Source organism: Cryptosporidium ryanae (assembly GCF_009792415.1).
Source record: "Cryptosporidium ryanae isolate 45019 chromosome Unknown contig_19, whole genome shotgun sequence".
NCBI classification, from domain to species: domain Eukaryota; phylum Apicomplexa; class Conoidasida; order Eucoccidiorida; family Cryptosporidiidae; genus Cryptosporidium; species Cryptosporidium ryanae.
The window spans coordinates 315,533-333,886 of NW_027125564.1; the positions used below are offsets into that span (position 1 = coordinate 315,533).

The following is an 18,354-nucleotide window of genomic DNA, read 5'->3' on the forward strand; positions in this document are numbered from 1 at the left end:
CGAATACTAATATAAAGAAGAGAGTATCACAAAATAAACACTGAAAAATTTGCTCCTGTGCTGCAACAATACAGGAACCTAACAGACAAGGTAGCGAGGTCATTTTAAACGCACGACCCGCAACCATAAATTAAAGTAAAATCATGTTATTTTGCTCCACCCTTGAGTCTCATACAAGGTTATGCCTTCACATTTAGTAGGTGGCGCCTGTTACATAAATATTAAAACAATATAAACGCGAGAATTTATTTGATTACATTTCTTTATAAATATAATTCTAAACTGCCTTGATGATATAATAGAGCATTTAATAAGAAATCAAATTAAGGACTTCAAATTAAACCGTTATTTCATCTATGGTACTTTTATTTTTAATTCAATTGCTATTTACTTAATTTATTCTATTCTGTTAGAGTTTCTAAGACGCTTATTCCATGTTCTTTTAATATCTTAACTACTTGTTCAATAGTAGGAGGGGTGGCATACCCCGAACTGTTGTTTTGAAGAGCAGAGTAAACTAGGTCTTTTCCTAAATAAATTTCAAATGCGTTAGAATTCGTAAATAGTCCTCTCAATACGTTGCCTCCGAAGAAAATTAACATTAATAGGTGAGTTCTTGGACCGCCTTGTTGACCATTCTCAGTTGCAGGAGGTGAAAGAAAAGACGGAAAAATAAACGCACTTAAACCGAGTCCAACCTGGGAAGCTGTTATTGTGTAACTCAAAACTCTGTATAATGGAGACGGTCTATATTTTACAGGTACTAGTTGAAAATCCGGGTCTGTTACTCGCGAACTTAAGTAACTTTGTACTTGTTGATACAAATTTCTTGTACCACATGTATCACAATATTGAATTGTCATTGTTTTTGGTCCAACATCGTCCGGAATCTCATTTTGAGGCGTCAATAATTTATCCAAAAATCTATTCTCACTCACATTCACCAAATTGAATTTTACCAACCCTATTGTAATTGCAACAATAGATACAACTACTGCCGATAATACTGTAGAAATCTTCTTCATCTTCCTTAAAAACAACAAATTCACCCTTTAATCCTATTGTTATTATTTTCAAAAAATCTTTTAAAGTGCCTTTTCCACCTTTATATACCTTGTTCTCAAATATTTTCCTCTTACTCTACCTGTTTATTATTTTAACTATTTTACACCTATTCTCTCACCGCCAAACTACCGTTTCCCTCGCATTTCACTTATTATTCAACGAATAAAAATTAATTTTTTATTGAATCAAAAAAAACGAAATAAATCACACAAACAAAATTATATTGAAAATTAATCGGCAGCTTCAACTCTAACTGCTTATTTAGTACCTATACTCAGGGAAACTTTTTTCTGCACGTTTAGACATAAAGCAAAGAAACCGTAGAAAATGCGGTAAACATGCAACAAATAAGGTATTATGACAATAACAGAAAATACAAAGAACGAATAGTAATAATACCTTAAACTTAAGTTAAATTAACTCAATAAAACACATTTATATTTGAAGTTATAACAACATTACGTAAATTATGTACTTATAGGCATAATTTCTTGCAATTTAGATCCTGGATATCTGTACATTTGCCACATGTACTTATCTATCCAATAAAATGCAATTGCTACTGGACAATATTGTGGAATAGAAGAAGAAAACCCGTATATTTTCATCAAATTGTCATTCTTGCCAAATATTCCCTGTTCAGTTTTACTATCTTTGAATAAATCATTTGACTTTGATCTAAATATCCTATTTATCAGCAATTTATTCTTTTTCTCATTATCTTCAAATAGGTAGTTTTTACTGATAAACATAGGTATGTCTTCTATTCTAAATGAAACAAGCTTCCAAAACAATGGTAATGTATGAACGTCTAAAAGTATACCTGAATGCGAGAAAATTTCCTTAACTTCTTTTAATATTTCATTTTCGCTCAAATTACTGTATTCGCTCATAAAAATAGACATTCTATCCTTAAGAATACTATTGATTCCTTTATTATATATAATTTCCGCATCTTTTTTAGACAACAACTTTGAGAGCAAGCCTTTAATTGCACCCACACTTGCAGTGTTCCAATTTTTGGAATAATTACTTATTCCCTTCATTAGCAACAGTGAAATTTGATTAAAATGAGTAGCTATTAATTCAGTGTTTTTAGGCTTAATAAATGTATTAACAATAAAGTTGTCCAGTTCACAATTCTCTTTTTCGCTCTTACCACACTTGAATGTTTTTCTAATGATTTTGTGGCAGTCACCTATTCTAGCTCCTATTTTGCAAACATCAGGAAATTTTGAATTAATTACCTTCCACTTCTCCTCTAATTCAAATTTGCACACAGTTTTGTTGTCATCCAGCTTAACTTTTTCTAACAGGGGATAAAAATTCACACAATGGTTTGAAATGCCACTAAAGTATTTTCCATCATTGTTATTTTCCGACTCCATACCATCGCAACCAAATATGTAATTATACACAAGTCCAATGTTCTTTCTCCTCATAAACTCCAATTCATCAGTTTTAATTCCATGTGTAACTACAATGGGTTCAATAGATATCTGACATCCAACAGTTTGATCGTTAAATTCATATGAACTTAACGCCGACTCGCCACCGTCCTCAGCTTCCTTTTCAACTAAAAACACACCTGAACATGTATAATTTGAATGAACCTTCTGTTCAACAGAACCGGATAACTCAAACCCGTTTCTCTCATAGTAGGTTAAACCTGTTTCTAGAGTTTGTGAATATTTGTAAAACATTCCCGTATATATGTTAAATGAATTATCACTCAACCATTGTAAAGTAAAACCATTTTTAATGCAAAATCCAAGCGATAACTTCAATAGTGTAGATCCATTAACTTGTGTTTGTGTTTTCTTAGATTCGTTTCCCAAATAACCTATACCACACCTGTGTGGATAAGAAGTTTCAAATTCAATGCCAATCATCCTGGCTCTATATAATCTTTTGAAATAATTACCACCTGTTTTTACGAAGGTTGGATCATCTTTGTAGAAATCTTCAAACGTTGAAAAGTCAAATTTATTTAACGAATAAGGGGAAATAGATATTACCTCACACATATAGTGTCCCATCCAAGAGACGTTTCCGCCTTTATAGGGCCACGAACCAATGCCACATTTAAATTCAAGATGCCTTTTAACTGAATCCCTAAATGGTACGTTTTTAACGATAAATGACACCCACTTTTTCCTGTTTTCATTACTAAAATAATTACTTCTGAAAAAACTTTTCCTTTTAATTGAATTCTGTTCCTCGTTACCAGGATTATTATTTGAGTACATTTGATTCAATTCTTCGTACTCATAAAATTCTGGCAAATTGAATTCAGTAACCTCGTGTTTGTATCCATGTTCTATTTCTACTTTAGGATTAACCGTATCGAAATAGTTTGGAAGCGGTTCCAACAACCAAGACCAATTTTTCTGATTATATTTGCTAACGGATTTAGAATTCTTTAAATTATAGCTCTCATCTTCAAAGGCAGAAACATCGTAATCCTCAAAACTATAATCATCATCATAATCTTCGTCATTATTATCATCAATTTGTTGTGTATTTAATGTAAACTTATTTCCAACCCACGTTATGAAAGCAGAGTCCGAAATAACTTTGCAGTAAGTTCTGGAAAAATTTTTCCAAAAACTACTGATCAACAGTGGATTTACAGAGAAAACTCCAAACTGAAACAAATCTTTTTCTATAGAACTCGTTTCAATATCATTGTTGCGTAAATTCTGCATTAATACAGAAATTATATCCTGGGAATCGTCGCTTTTTAAAGGTTCAATATTAAAAAGTCTTGTAAATACAGTATTTATTGGATCTATGTCACTGTAAACATTCAAATCTACATTTGAAGAGAAGCCATAATTGAGGAATATTTTTTCTACATCGAACAATGATATAAAATACCAAATATCGCTTCCCCATGTAATCCATAATTCGTATATTATATTCACAAACAAATTTCCAACAATATAATTTAACGACTTAAGTCTTATTTTCTCTCTTATTAATTTCAAACAATCTCTAATGTTTCCGTCATAATTGCACGGATTTTTAAAATTGTGTTCGTATGTTTCTGGGTACTTGGACAACATAAAGTCAATAACCGACCTGAAGTTCATTTTTGAAGGAAAACTTCTAAATGAATTATATGTAGAATCTACTATCTCAATTCCACTATAAGCCAACATGTTTTGTATATTCCCAACAGAACACCCTAAAAACTCCCTTTCTCTTGAATTAAATGTTAAGTTCTTCCATTTATTGTGAATTTGTTTTAACTTTCGAATCACGTATGCTTCTTTTTGTACAGAATTATATTTAGAACCCAATAAAGTTAATATGCTATTTTCACTCTTCACTCTTGTGTAACCCGGAGTGTTTGCAATTTGCCATTTTCCTGCAACACTATAAAAATTTCTCCTTACTGACCTATCGATTCCGTTAATTGCCTTTGTATACGGAACATTTGAACGCACAAATACTCTTGGATATGGTTTATCAAAGACATACGTAAGTCTAAGAAAGGGACTAAAATTCACAGACACCTCCCTTTCACTATTCTTTTTACCATATTGATTGTTATCGTCATCATCACCACCATCATCATCGTCACTGTATTCTTCGTAAAACTTACCATCTTGTCTGTAAATGCCCAAAACCTTTTCACGACCATCAGAATGCTTCCATTTAAAAAGCTTTTTCTCACTAAATTCACTTTCTGCAAAACTAAAATCATGACCCAAATCAGTTTCGAATAAGTTTCCTTCCAATATCTCAGTTACCGGAGAAGGATGATCGAAATAGTAGTTACTCTTCTTCCCAAAATAAACACAAATAGACATTCCTACTTTCACAAGGGAATAGTGTTCGAGCTCAAGTTTCGGAAATGCAACTAGCTTGTTCCTAAATCCCAACAAAGACACTCTGCAAAACTCCTCTATTCTAGTATCCAGTGGCATTAAAATTTCTAATGCCAATTTGCTGTTTCTAATCTCACTTTTAAAAGACTCAATTAAATCAAAATCATTACTATATTCATCCAAATCAGAGCTCTCATAACTGACCAAATCAAGTGATGGGTCCACCAAATTGTTTTCAGAAGTGCAGTTTAAACCACTCACTTTTTCCTCTGATATATCTTTAACGCCTTCATTATTTATTTCTATGCAATTACAAATGAAATTTATCTCGCCAGTATGAACCAATGGGACATCTGATATCTTGAATTTCAAGTCGTGACCGCCTCCAGAAGGCCTTACACATATCTTGTCCTCAACTATCTCATCTTTCAAAGACTTGCTATCTGAAGAGGAAATATGAGATTCAAAATTTCCCAATAATTCTTTATATCCGACGCGAATCCCATCTTTGTTCACCTCACTCGAATCCAAAAACGTCAACACAAAAGAAAATAATATCAACAACCTTAACATTTTATTCTGATAACCTACAGGCTCATCACCGTGTCCAGCAGTACTTGAACTTACAATAATCCGAATATAAATATACGCATTAACTTGTGGCAAATTCAAGGAAACAATGTCAAGGACAAATCAATCACACCCTCTACATCATCCTCAAGTCTAAGTACAAGTTACAATCTCCTTTTCCACTCAAATACAACTCATCAATTTAACATGCGTCTGTCCGGTTCGTTTTCCACACCCTTGAGCTATTATATTTTTTCTCTGTTACTTTACCGCCCTTGTTTTTTTGCCTCAATCTTTTTCAAAAGGCGCCAATCAGTTACGTTTAATTCTGCCTTGTACTGATTGACAACTTGCATTTCCCGCTTCTAACTTAGTTTTCATGTAAAGGTTTTTCCCCATTGTTTGGTTTCCAAAAGCAGTTGCGGTACGTCAACCTTAATAAATAGCAATACAAAAGCTGTCTAGGGACGTTTTGCTTTGAAAGTGAAATTGGAACAGCTGGCATTTACATAAGGCTAAGTTAGGTTTGTGAAGCTCGACCGACCTTTGTTTGCCCCTTGGAATAGCAAATATATGCAAGTGAGCCTTGTTTGCCTTGAGCCATTGTCAACCCTTGTCTGAGAATTAGAATAGGGAAGCGAGAATACGGCAGAAAAGAAATGACTGCTGCTTCGGATGACAATAACAGCGAGCAAGTAACGGCAAGGAACAATGACATTTGGAACTTGTACGGCCTTATAGACCCTGATCCCCTTTCTTCTACCGAGAATGATGACATTAACTACGTCAGTATGGTTGCGATTGGAGCAGCCACCTCTGCTGCTCTTTGGAAAGCACATTTTTACAGACCAGAGGAAATGGACGACTTTACAACTTATTCAATGTATATAATCACATTTTTGACCGTAGTTGGTGGAGTGTACGTAATATATTCAATCAGAAAACGTGAGAAACAAGCTCAAAATGCCATCAAAAATGAGAATAGAGATGAAAGATGCGACTCCAAAGACGTAGTTTGCGGCAAAAACGACTCACCTAAGAAAGAAAATGATACGAGTTCAGAGTATAGTTCGAATAACACAGAGCACAACGCAAATAAGCCTGGGAATAATATGAGAAGAAGGAAAAACAGGGTTGACTAGCCTTATTAAAATTACGTAGTTCCGCTATATCCACTTAGAAACTAGAATTGTCTTATACACTAATTAATAGGGTTTGTTTTACTCCCATTTACTTTGTTATTTTATACCAACTGCAGCGTTGTAAATTATATATACAAATGTCTATGATACACTGGTTATTCAATTAATACTAATTAATTTACTGCTTTTCATGCACAATGAAGTGTTGAACGTCGTTTTTCCTCTTGTCTATTCCGTCCAGTGTAGATGCCATTATTTTCTGTTTTCTACACAAAGTTCCCCACATTTTATCATCCAAAGTGTCTTCCGCAATCAGATAGTGAATGTTTATGGATGAATAACTTGTTCCCATTCTGTGACATCGATCCTCCGCCTGCAACATTGTTCCGGGAACCCAATACAACTCTGCAAATATAACTGTTCCTGCACTAGTTAGATTTAATCCCTGTCCGCACGCAGTTATGGATAAAAGTGCAATCTTGCAGTTGCAGTTGCTTTGAAACTCCTTGACATATTCCTCTCTTTTGCTCCCAGAAGTTTTTCCATCTATTCTAATGAAAAGAAAAGGTCCCGAAGAACATCCGCCCTGGTTACTCAAGTAATTATTTTTGCGACGTTTAAGAAGAACAGATTCAATTGCATCAAGCATAATATGGTGATGAGCAAATATAACATACTTGTCATCGCTCGAATCTAACAAATACTCAATGTACTCCTGTACAGGCTGAATCTTAATTTCACAAGTTAGCTTGTGCAGACTAGACATCTTTAAATCACCGTCCTCTAATTCATTGCTGTCCAGCTGCAAACTTGAATCTGACAATAATTCCTTTATTTTCTTAAGTCCCGATTTGTCTCTAATCTCGAGAGGTATTCTGCTTCTTTGTTTAGGAGGTAATTCACTAAGAACTTGCTTTTTGAGTCTCCTTATCATTGCTGATTTTCTAATGAATAAATGAAGTTCCTCAGTGTTTCTGCTTCCATAAAACTCTTTCTTGTGACTAAATTTGTTCATCCTTATATCGCTATATCTGTGAGCAAAATCCATGTAGTTTGGAAACTTGGGTGAGATAATTAAGATATTGTCTAAATTGTCTTCTTTGATAAAAATTTGCTTTATAAGTCTTTTTCTTTTTTTATTTAGCAATAAACAGTCACTTCCTGTGCTATCTTCGCTGAATTCTTCACATTTATTCCTAACTTTATTCTGTTTTTTTGTCTTGCTCGCACTATCGTTTCTCTTCTTTAAATTCATGTATAGTTCAGGATTTGGTCTAACTATCGCATTTATTTGTTCATAAAGTTCTGTTGGGTTATTTAACGCAGGAGTTCCACTCAATAACACAACTCTCCTTGCACTATGCAGAATTGGAACTATTGTTTGGGTTCTTTTTGCTGTTGAGTTTTTCAAAAAATGTGACTCGTCTGCAATCACAACCTTGAAACTACTTCCAAAGTAAGATCTAAAGTGTTCATTCCTTGTTATGAGATCATAAGATATTATTATTATACTGCTTTTTCTGTAATACTCGTCATTGCTTGTTCTAATTAAACTTATATTCGACTTACTTATCGTCGGAGACAACCAATCCAATGCCTGTTGGTACCACTGAAACCTAATTGAAGAGGGACATATTATCAAAACTGGCCATTCATTCTTAAAGTAAGTTACTATCGACAAAGCCTGAAGGGTTTTTCCCAGTCCCATCTCGTCACCTATTAATATCCTTCCTTCCTTTTTTAAACCAGTTAAAACCCCAACTCTTTGAAACGGCCTAAGTGAATTATACAAATTATGATAATTCACTTTCAAGTAGTTCAGTGACTCATAACATACGTTTTCATATATACAGCCGTTGCAAATACTGCAATCTGGAAAGTCTATTGTACTTGGATCGTACTTTGGGGTTAAACTAGATATCTTCTCGTAATCACCATCTATGTCCTCAATCTCGTATTTCTTAAATTCTGGAAATTTGTCCAATATGAATTCCGGTATAGGACTTAAACTACATTCAAATCTCTCTTTTATGCTAGTAAACAACTTATCGTAGTAAATCCCGGGAAAAATAAACAAACTACCATACGGTTTCGAGTCTATTCCATGCATTCCCGTGTGAAATAATCTTATTTTCTTAGACATTATATTTTCATTTGTTTTGTATTCCCTCAAGTAATCTCCCAATACCTTTGGGAGTGACATAGATGATTTGTTTCCCTTTTCAGAAGATACCCTAAACATTGTAGGACTAACAAGTGAAAATATTACACCACAATCTAATTTTATCTTTTTGCCTGTAAATATTGAATTTAAGTCGTTTCCCATTATTGTTGCTTTTGATATGATCTCACTTAGTTCCTTCTCGCACTCAGTAATTGTATCCTCGTTTTTCCTGCTTATGTTCAAATTTACCTGACAATTTCCGTCTTTCATGTTCGCATTATTGCTATTTTCTATAAGATCGCTTCCTTTATGCTCGTTTTCCCAAACGTATTCAGTCTTATCGCCGTTATTTGAACTAAAAACTGAAACTACATCAACACCTTTTGCGTGTTCTCCCAAACTTGTGCCCTCCGAAACACGACTCAGTGTTTTATCTTTGTCTAATTCTACACATGAACTATTATTAATATTACCATTGCTACCGCCATTTACTGGCCTCAACCCATTAATCACTACAAAACCACCCAAATTCAACTCACTGTTGCTCCTGTGTTCTTTAGTTGCGTTTGTACCAATCCTGCCATAACCCCTGTTTTTTAAATAATTTGAAAACTCCACCAACGATCTGTTTGTGGGGGATTCCAAACCGAGAACCCATCTTGCGTACCCCGGATCATTCCTCTCTACATACTCAAAGCTCTTTCCCTTGTATTTACCTACATCAAGTATGTCCATAATACTATATTCTACTTCATATATTGCACCCTATGTGACAATATATATCCGCAAAATACAAAAAAAAACACACCCTCCTATCCTTCTATATAGGTCGAGATAAAACCACTTTATTCACACTGATCCTTACTCTATAGCTTAATCCTTGCACTTCACTTTCCTCCCCTCCATGTACTAATCTTTAACTATTACTTTTATTTTTATATATGAGCAATCACGCGGGAAAACTGCTCATTTTTTTAAGCATGTAATTATTTTTTGATTGCATAACTCTAAACAAAGAAAAATAAATTAAACAAAAAGTATTGACCTTAGTAATCATAATTACTACGGAACAAAAATATAAAGCGAGCTAATTTGCTGAACTCTGTTTTGTCTTTATATAATACCAACACACTAATCAATTCCAACTCCTATTCATAATTTATCAAACCCCACATCACTAAATCTGACTAATATTCGCGAAAAAAAAAGCTAATTAATACACACTGTCACTCTTTACTGCTTACAACGCACCTCTATCACTAATGGGAGAGGGATTTCAACAAATAAATAAGGCTTGAAAAGTCTGAAAGACCGAAACACGTCAAAAAAGGAGTACATTTAATCCTTACATATGGTATGATACTTAATCAAATATAAAAAATATTAACTTAGCTCATTAAAAATGAGAAATTACACAGAAATTGGCAATTCACTCACTGAAATTATTTTATCATTTCAAAAAAGTTGCAACTTTAACAGAAAATGTGCAAATTGCAATGATATAGGTCCAAACTACATTTGTTTAGACTTTGGAACATTTATATGCTCCACTTGTTCTGGAATACAGTAAGTTATATCAACCATAAATAACAACCCGTATTTAATTTTTATATTACTTTGTACAAATACTCATGTACACATACATTTAAAGTCGAGAGTTTAATCATAAAATAAAAAGCATATCACTGTCTAATTGGACTTTAAATGAAGTCAAAAATATATGCAAAAATGGAAACAAGGTATGTTCCAGAGGAATTTTTGTTTTATTATATTAAATCAATTATTTCTGTAGAAAGATGCCGAAAAATATCTTTGCAATATAGAATCATTCCCTTTTTCTTCACAAGTATATTCTAAAGACTACAACAAACTTAAAACTTTTATTAAAAACAAATATATTGACTGTCTTTGGATAAATAAGAGTAAATATGAGATTAATAATATACATGACAATGAAGAAAGCTATATAAATAAATTTCAAAGTTATGATAAATCTAATAATGATAACCATAATTATAATAGAAAAAAAAATGTGGATAGAAATCCATTTTCAATATTATTATAATCAATAATTTGTTTATTTATTATTTAAATTTTATATATTTATATAATTCACTTATTTAATGTTGTTACTTGAATAATTTAATTAATAGTGATAATATTGTTATTATAACTACTGCTGTAATTAACCATGTCAATAATTTTGCACCCCATTTTACATTTGAAGTTGCTGTAAAAAATCCTTTACCAAATGCACTTGTAGTTATATAGTTTCTATGGTCAGTTACATCTGGTAAATATGGATCCCTGTTTGGTTCATCACGTCCTATGCCTACAGGCATTGATTCTGCTAATGATAACGGCAATATTGATATCTCTATTTCCATTTCACCTCTTTTTTCATTTGGTCTTGCCGGATGACACATATTTATTAACGTACGATTTATATTTATTTTACTATTTAATTTCCTAGATTTCATTAAGTAACTTGACAAATCAAATGAACACTCAGACAATGCATCTCCGAATACCAATAAACCTCTATTCCATACTTGCAAACGCAATATTGGAAAATGACATGGGACTGGTATATTAAATACAAATCTCCAATTAAATATCGCCGTACCGTCACTACTATTCCAATGTGTATCTGTATCCTGTTCAATAACTGTGTTATTATTAGGAGACATTAAACCTTTAACCATTAATGATATTGATGGTTCACCAAATTTTATTAAACCAGTCATACCTGAATTATTTACTAATTTCGATATCGGTATATTCTTTAATTTATATATTACTACTCTAACCTGACATATCTCAGCTGTTGGTGGATTTAGCGGATATATCGGTCTTAAAATTGCTAGTTCTGGTGGTAATACATGTATCCAACATCTTAAACTACCTACTGGGCTTTGTGTTATATTGCTTACTAAATCTTCATTATGCGAATATAACTGTCTTATTTCAATAGGCAATAATGTATCAGAATTAAGTGTTTTTTGATATAATGGGTGAAAGAAACGATCTTCTATATCTATATATGTTCTTCCATAAAATGTTGATATATTATTACTCTTATTCATTATTGATATTGTTAATAATGCATTTACCGGTAATATCGCATCTAATTCATATGTCTTATAAAAATCTGGTGAAAAACCTTTTGATATACTTTCTAAATCATTTATCTCAAATATTCCCCCTTTAAAACACGTAATTACATTAGATATGTTATTTAAATTATTATTGTCATCATTAAATTTATTATTATTTCTAATATTATAGCTATTATTACCTGTGCTATTTATATCTAATGAACTTGTTGAATTTGAACCTGTTTTTACATTTATGTACCAATTCGCTTCATTATCACTTGAACAACCACCACTTCCACTTAGAGATAATAATGCATTTCTTGTATTTATCTTTGGTGGAACAAACCCATGCCCCGTTAATATATATATTCTTACTTTTAAACGACTCATATCTGCTATTTGTCTCTTTAATTTCTCCAATAATGGATCATAATAATACCCATCTTTTACGTAATTGTTATTACTTGCATTACTTAATGTATCACCCTCAAACGATGATAATGAAAAACGTCTATTATGCAATTTAGTCATAAATGATGATGAAGATGATGATGATGTTAGTGAATAATTTGATGATACGGATGTTCTATTGTTTAATTGACCTACTTTCTTGTAGCTATTATTATTATCTATCATATTCATATCAATACTGGCTTTTCTTAATTCTCTTATTTCATTTTCCCTCATTTCCCTTGAAGATAAATTTAAAGGTTTTGGAACTGGGGTTTTTGTAAACAACTCATCCCCACTTGCATTTTGAATATTCATATTTTCACTTTTAACTTTATAATTCATATTTCTATTTATTGAATATTTTGACAATATTTTACAATATACTTTCAAAAAACCAACAACCTCTGCTTCTCCTGATTTACTTGCTGAAATAATTGGAATTGAATCATATGGTAATTCATCCATATCCAATTCCGTTTCATAATCATGATTTAATTCGTCCTGACAATCATTATTATCTTCATCATCTTCCATTTCATATAATAAATCATTATTATCAATATCATCTAAATCCTCATTTAATTCATATTTTAAAAACCAATCTAATTTCATTTTTTTAACATTTGAATCGTAAATTTGTGATCTTATTCCCCAATTAATCTTTTTTGATATACTATAATATTTATTTGTTTTATCTCTCATATTTTCAGATGATAAATAATGATTATCACCTAATTTATCATCTGTTATTGGTTTTATATAAGACTCCATTGAAGATATACATGAATTTAACGCCTCCAAATCATGTATTGGTATATTTAACGCTGGATTATTTGCAAATGATTCTTCCTCTGTTAAATTATAATAGTTATTATAAAGTTCATTTGATTTTAAAAAATTTATCGGTGATAATTCCTTATTTAATTCATTTATATTAACATTACACTCTTGAATACTATCTTCACAATATCTCATGTCACTGTTATCATTACCAAAGAATAGATCCTGTATTAAATTTGGTAAACCTATCTCAAATTTACTATCTTTTGACAACAATAATGTCCTATCTTTTCTAAGTTGACTATTATCTGCTGGTATTGTTGAAGATTGTTCATAAAATATATCAAAAAAGTCATCAAAATCATTTTTTTCTTCATTTTTTAATGTCAATAGTTCATTATCTCCTTGTATATTATAAAAATTATTGTGTAATTCTCCATATTCTACATTTCCAAATGAAATATCGTTAAAATCATCACACAAACCAACATTATTTATTATCTCTCCACTAGGTAATGATATCAAGGATGATCTGGATGACAACTTTGAACCTGAACTCCCTCTTAAATTTATTTTTGGTGATAATGACGGTGATTCAATTACTTTATTCTTCCAAAATTTCCATGGTCCCTTGTAATATTTACTTAAAAATTTTTTACCACTGTTTAACCATTTCTTAGTTGACATCACTGGTGGTAAATACTGAAATTCTGTCTTTAATGATCTTTGGTGATACTCTTCTATCCAAGGTAAATGTTGATTTAAATGCAAATATGCCGTTCCAAACTCACGACATTTTGTTCCAAAAACATTTATAGGCTCCAATACTCTTATCTCCAAATATGTCTGGAATATTGGTGATGCGGGAATATGGCACTTTAAACAAAAGTTTTTGAGGTAATTATATTTACCTGAGTCACCTTGAACCGGTTCTATAGCTTGTTGTATCCACAATCTATTCTCAGGTTTTTCTGGATCTCTACCAAATTCAAATTGTACTATTGGTTTTGTTGATGAGGGGAGTGAAAATATTGAATTACCTGAATCATTTTGATTTCTTAATCTAATTCCTATTAAAAATAAATGTATATCACATGGAACATATGTTGGTGTTACATCTGGAACAAACCAACTATTTAATTGATCCGCCTGTTGTACATTCGAATTTCCCTCTACATTGCTATTAATTGTAGAATTAAAATCAATATTGCTTAATGATGAATATAGAACATTACTGTTTATATCACCTATCTTTACCAATTCAAATGTGCAAAGTATTCTAGCTTTACATTCAGGAATTCTGGGTGTTTGCAATATAAACCATTCAGGACGACTTTTTTTCATAAATCCAATATATAAAGGTGAAATTGCTACTGATCCCAATACAATATCTTCATGTAAAATTGCTATGTTTAACCATTGTGCAATTGATAAATCCTCTGGTAAAGCTGCATCAAAAATTAATGCTTCATGCCAATCTGGATTCACCGTTTTTGGTATAACTTCAGTAAGAACTGTTCCCCCACCTAAAGTCACCATAACAAGGGAATCTGGAAGTGTTGACTCAACTACTGGCAATCTTATTGCTTGGAATATATATGCTCTACAAATCCAACGACATAAATTATATTTAATCCTTTTTGGTCTTTTTATTTTTGATGATGATGGTATAAAATGCTCAAATTGATTTTCTGTATCACTTTTTCTTAGAATAAATGAACCTAAAATCATTCCATAATGTTTTATATGTGACAAAGCTGCTGCTTCATCATATGGTATATCTTGACCAACCATAATACCATAATGTGCTGCAGACAACAAAGGATACCATCTTGGTCTATCTGAAGAATATCTTAACATTTCATTTGTTGAAATTCTTATATATGAATGAAACAGAGGCCTATCTTGTGATTCGTCTTTTGTAAATACTCTTATTAATAAATCTGCGCTCATATCTATATCTGGCATAGCAAAAACTTGATCAGGTATTCTACCCAAATTTGGAGCTAATGGAAATGAATCAGAAATCTTATTATTTGGATCTGGAACAACCCAATAAGTCCATGATCCAATGCTTAGTTCAATATAAACTTCTGAAGGCATCCCTAATCCACTTATTTCATAAATGTCACCCCAAAATAAATAAGGATCCATTTTGGGTAACTCACAAGGTTGACAAAAATTTTTAATTGGAGTTGGATTTGGAATTCTTGATAAACTCGCAGAAACTAGCAACCTCCCAAGATAAGCAACACACGGATATGACGCAATATGTTTAGTATCGAACATTCCAAGTACTCCGAATGTTGAAGACTTTACTGTAACTGGTATTATTTGTGTCTTATTTGCTTGTACATTTGATTGAGAACTCATTGAACTAATTGCAACACTCTTAATGTCAATCGCACTTCCTCTTAATCCAGTAGTTTGACCATAAAAGTGTAGCCATGTTGGTCCTAGTTCTGATTGAAGAATATCTTGTAAACTTAATTTTGTCTGAGCAACAAGTCTTGGGCCGTCACCACCTCCTTGTGCATCCCATAATTCCAAAACTATTCTGTCGTCCAAACAAGGTATACCCACCGGGAATTTTAAAGTTTCATTCCAAACTGGAGAAGGTGAAGACCTAACTATTGCCGTTTCCAATGCATTATCCAAAACTACTATTCTTACAAACGGACTTGGCAAATAGCCGTCTGCCTCTTGATGTGATAAGTCAGCATAATCAGGCAACAAGACATCTCTCGCCAAGTGTATGTTGAAGTTAAGATGATAGTATGTTATTGCAAGCTCTGGACTTTGAAGATATTTGTTAGAAATTGAAACAATATTACCAAATGAATCATCATTATAACCAAATGAATCCTCAGGTGCAACTAAATCGTTCTCACCAAGTATATATATTGAAAGTCTTATATATCCTAGAGGTATTGATGGCCTTTCTGGAATCGTTATTGGAACTAACGTCTTTAATAGTCTATGGTTTGGTAAACTGTATATCTTTTCAAATGAACCAGTATACATTCCTATTAATTCCTGTTTAAAAAATCCATGATTTAAAACCCTAATCTCAACAGTTGATCGCTGAAATTCGGAATAATCTAGCATTAAGTGTTGAAAATAAAATGTTTTATTGAACGCACATGATGAAGTTGCTTCTTTAGAATCTGTATAGTAACTTTGACCTCTTATTGTAACCTCAACCAGTGGATTTGGTAACTTTGCATCTATTTTGGACTTTTTATCAGTGAGAGCTATTCCTATAGGCCATACCAAATTCTGAACTTCAATTATTTCAACTATTACATTGTAAGCTTGCGGGTGACCCCATAGCATTATTGCAATTTGTTATTAAACTACCGTCAATTTTTTATTCGAAATGAAAGCTTATTGTGAAACCCTGGTTTTGTAAAAAAAACAAATACTTTTTGTACAAATACACTTTATTTCCTTTTAAAAAAATTATTATTTATGTTATTTTTCGTTCCACAATCAAAAAATTATAAATTATTTTCCCCCCTCTTTAAAGCCGATGCTTTAATTCAAAACTAGATTGAAAACTCCTATACTATCAAAATTGCAGGCTAAAATAAACTTCCATCGAATTTATTTGTTTATAATTTTTATTTATGCAGCAATTTTATTTTTATATTATCTCTTCTTTCTTACCTTCTTTTCCCAAAGTCATAATATTACTTAAAGATCCTTTTTAAATGTGTACGGCCCGCCTGTCTAATTTGATTAAACTGCATTTACCTGAACAATTGTTTTTATAATAACAGGCCAAACAAAACCAAATAGAAAAAATTAATCAATAATTATAATATAAAAATTAGATATACAAAAACTAATCATTTCTCTATAACAGTTAAAACCTAACTTAAATTTTTTTTTTGTCAATCAACACTTATTATCATTGCATGTGGATAGTAATTGCATGTAATACCAGTAAATATAAATATCTGCTTTTAATTAAAAAGCATGATGCTAAAATTAATTTAATAACTAAGTTAACGATTTTATTAGTAGATAATTGGAATTAAGAATTATTAAAGTCAAATAATGACAGACGATTAACGATCAACAATAACAAAAGAAATTATTCGTGACATTGAAAATTTCATGTCATGTAGAACTTGAATTGACCTTCTTTTTTCTAAGTGCTCTTCTACTGTGATTTTGAGCTTTTCTCACTGGAAGAGCTTGAGAAATAGCCGTTTTCCAATCTTTATCGTGATACTTATTTACTAGTATCTCCACAACTGTATTTACATTTAAAATGCAATTTGCTTTATCGCTAATAAGGGATTTGATGGGAAGCTTTTTGCATATACATTTTCGTTCCAAAGCCTGATTTAGAGATTCATTTTTTGTTACAGTACGATCTACAAGTCCACCAATAATATAAACTTTGTCAGGTTCAAATTCCTCCAATTCTTCATTTGAATCTGGTGAAAGGACCACTATTTTTTCTAGTGGAAAAACTTCCCAAAATGGCCTTTCATGTAGTTCCATAATCCATTTATTCATTGAATATTTTTGGACTCCTATCTTGTGAAAGTAGTCGTTGGGTCTTATAGATGAAATGTGGAAATTTATCCAACCTTTCCAGTCAAATTTATCGTAATAGGATTTAGATGTTTCTGCATTTGGGAAAATATCTAAAAGAGTTCTCATTGCATCACATTCAGGATTTGAGATCTCAAATATTTCTAAAGACCTTAACATAAAACTTCTTCCAAGAGAAATTTGACGGATCAGTGAATTAGCCTCTTTTTCTGTCATTTTATTCTCAAAACTTAAATTAAAGCAAATGTGTGGTTTGCCTGAATCGCAATACTTATATTCTGAAAAGTGACTTATTTTATACCTAGATAGGAAGAAAGATTTGTGCTCTTTAAGAAAACGTTCCCTTAGAATATATGATCTTCTTTCATTTTCTGACATTGAATCCAACAACTTTTTTCTCTCTGAAGAAGCTAAATCTCTTTGTCTTTTTCTTTCCTCGACACGTTTCGATCTAAGCTTGAGCTTCCTGTTTTCTCTTGCAATCATTTTTTTTTGACTCTTTTTTAATCTTTCCTTTGAATTTTCAATTCCAGGAATGAAGTTTGAAACCAATTTTAGCTGTGCGTCGGAATCCATTTTGAAAGTAAACGACAAATAACAAAACTTAAATTATTGGCACCTCAAAATTAGCCTGTGCAAAACTTATCCATTTGACACAAGTACTAGGACCCTTCGTG

The 18,354-nt window shown here is 31.9% G+C and overlaps 7 protein-coding genes across 7 annotated transcripts; 2 read left to right on the forward strand and 5 right to left on the reverse strand.

Moving 5' to 3' along the window:
• Nucleotides 1–401: 401 nt before the first annotated feature.
• On the reverse strand, nucleotides 402–1,025 carry FG386_000939 (uncharacterized protein; the record flags this gene model as incomplete). The annotated part of the gene is made up of 1 exon (XM_067340332.1): nucleotides 402–1,025. One exon carries the CDS (start codon nucleotides 1,023–1,025, stop codon nucleotides 402–404), a length of 624 nt encoding a protein of 207 aa, XP_067196090.1.
• A 507-nt stretch (nucleotides 1,026–1,532) lies between these two features.
• Nucleotides 1,533–5,474, reverse strand: FG386_000940 (uncharacterized protein; the record flags this gene model as incomplete). The annotated part of the gene is made up of 1 exon (XM_067340333.1): nucleotides 1,533–5,474. The coding sequence occupies one exon, from the start codon at nucleotides 5,472–5,474 to the stop codon at nucleotides 1,533–1,535; it is 3,942 nt and encodes a 1,313-aa protein (XP_067196091.1).
• A 656-nt stretch (nucleotides 5,475–6,130) lies between these two features.
• On the forward strand, nucleotides 6,131–6,613 carry FG386_000941 (uncharacterized protein; the record flags this gene model as incomplete). Its single annotated transcript, XM_067340334.1, has 1 exon — nucleotides 6,131–6,613. The coding sequence occupies one exon, from the start codon at nucleotides 6,131–6,133 to the stop codon at nucleotides 6,611–6,613; it is 483 nt and encodes a 160-aa protein (XP_067196092.1).
• A 178-nt stretch (nucleotides 6,614–6,791) lies between these two features.
• FG386_000943 (HARP like SWI/SNF ATpase) lies at nucleotides 6,792–9,512 on the reverse strand (the record flags this gene model as incomplete). The annotated part of the gene is made up of 1 exon (XM_067340336.1): nucleotides 6,792–9,512. The coding sequence occupies one exon, from the start codon at nucleotides 9,510–9,512 to the stop codon at nucleotides 6,792–6,794; it is 2,721 nt and encodes a 906-aa protein (XP_067196094.1).
• Nucleotides 9,513–10,179: 667 nt separating this feature from the next.
• On the forward strand, nucleotides 10,180–10,842 carry FG386_000944 (ARF GTPase activating protein; the record flags this gene model as incomplete). The annotated part of the gene is made up of 3 exons (XM_067340337.1): nucleotides 10,180–10,343; nucleotides 10,429–10,516; nucleotides 10,570–10,842. The coding sequence occupies 3 exons, from the start codon at nucleotides 10,180–10,182 to the stop codon at nucleotides 10,840–10,842; spliced, it is 525 nt and encodes a 174-aa protein (XP_067196095.1).
• Nucleotides 10,843–10,906: 64 nt separating this feature from the next.
• On the reverse strand, nucleotides 10,907–16,444 carry FG386_000945 (uncharacterized protein; the record flags this gene model as incomplete). Its single annotated transcript, XM_067340338.1, has 1 exon — nucleotides 10,907–16,444. The coding sequence occupies one exon, from the start codon at nucleotides 16,442–16,444 to the stop codon at nucleotides 10,907–10,909; it is 5,538 nt and encodes a 1,845-aa protein (XP_067196096.1).
• A 789-nt stretch (nucleotides 16,445–17,233) lies between these two features.
• On the reverse strand, nucleotides 17,234–18,253 carry FG386_000946 (uncharacterized protein; the record flags this gene model as incomplete). Its single annotated transcript, XM_067340339.1, has 1 exon — nucleotides 17,234–18,253. One exon carries the CDS (start codon nucleotides 18,251–18,253, stop codon nucleotides 17,234–17,236), a length of 1,020 nt encoding a protein of 339 aa, XP_067196097.1.
• Between the last annotated feature and the right edge of the window lie 101 nt (nucleotides 18,254–18,354).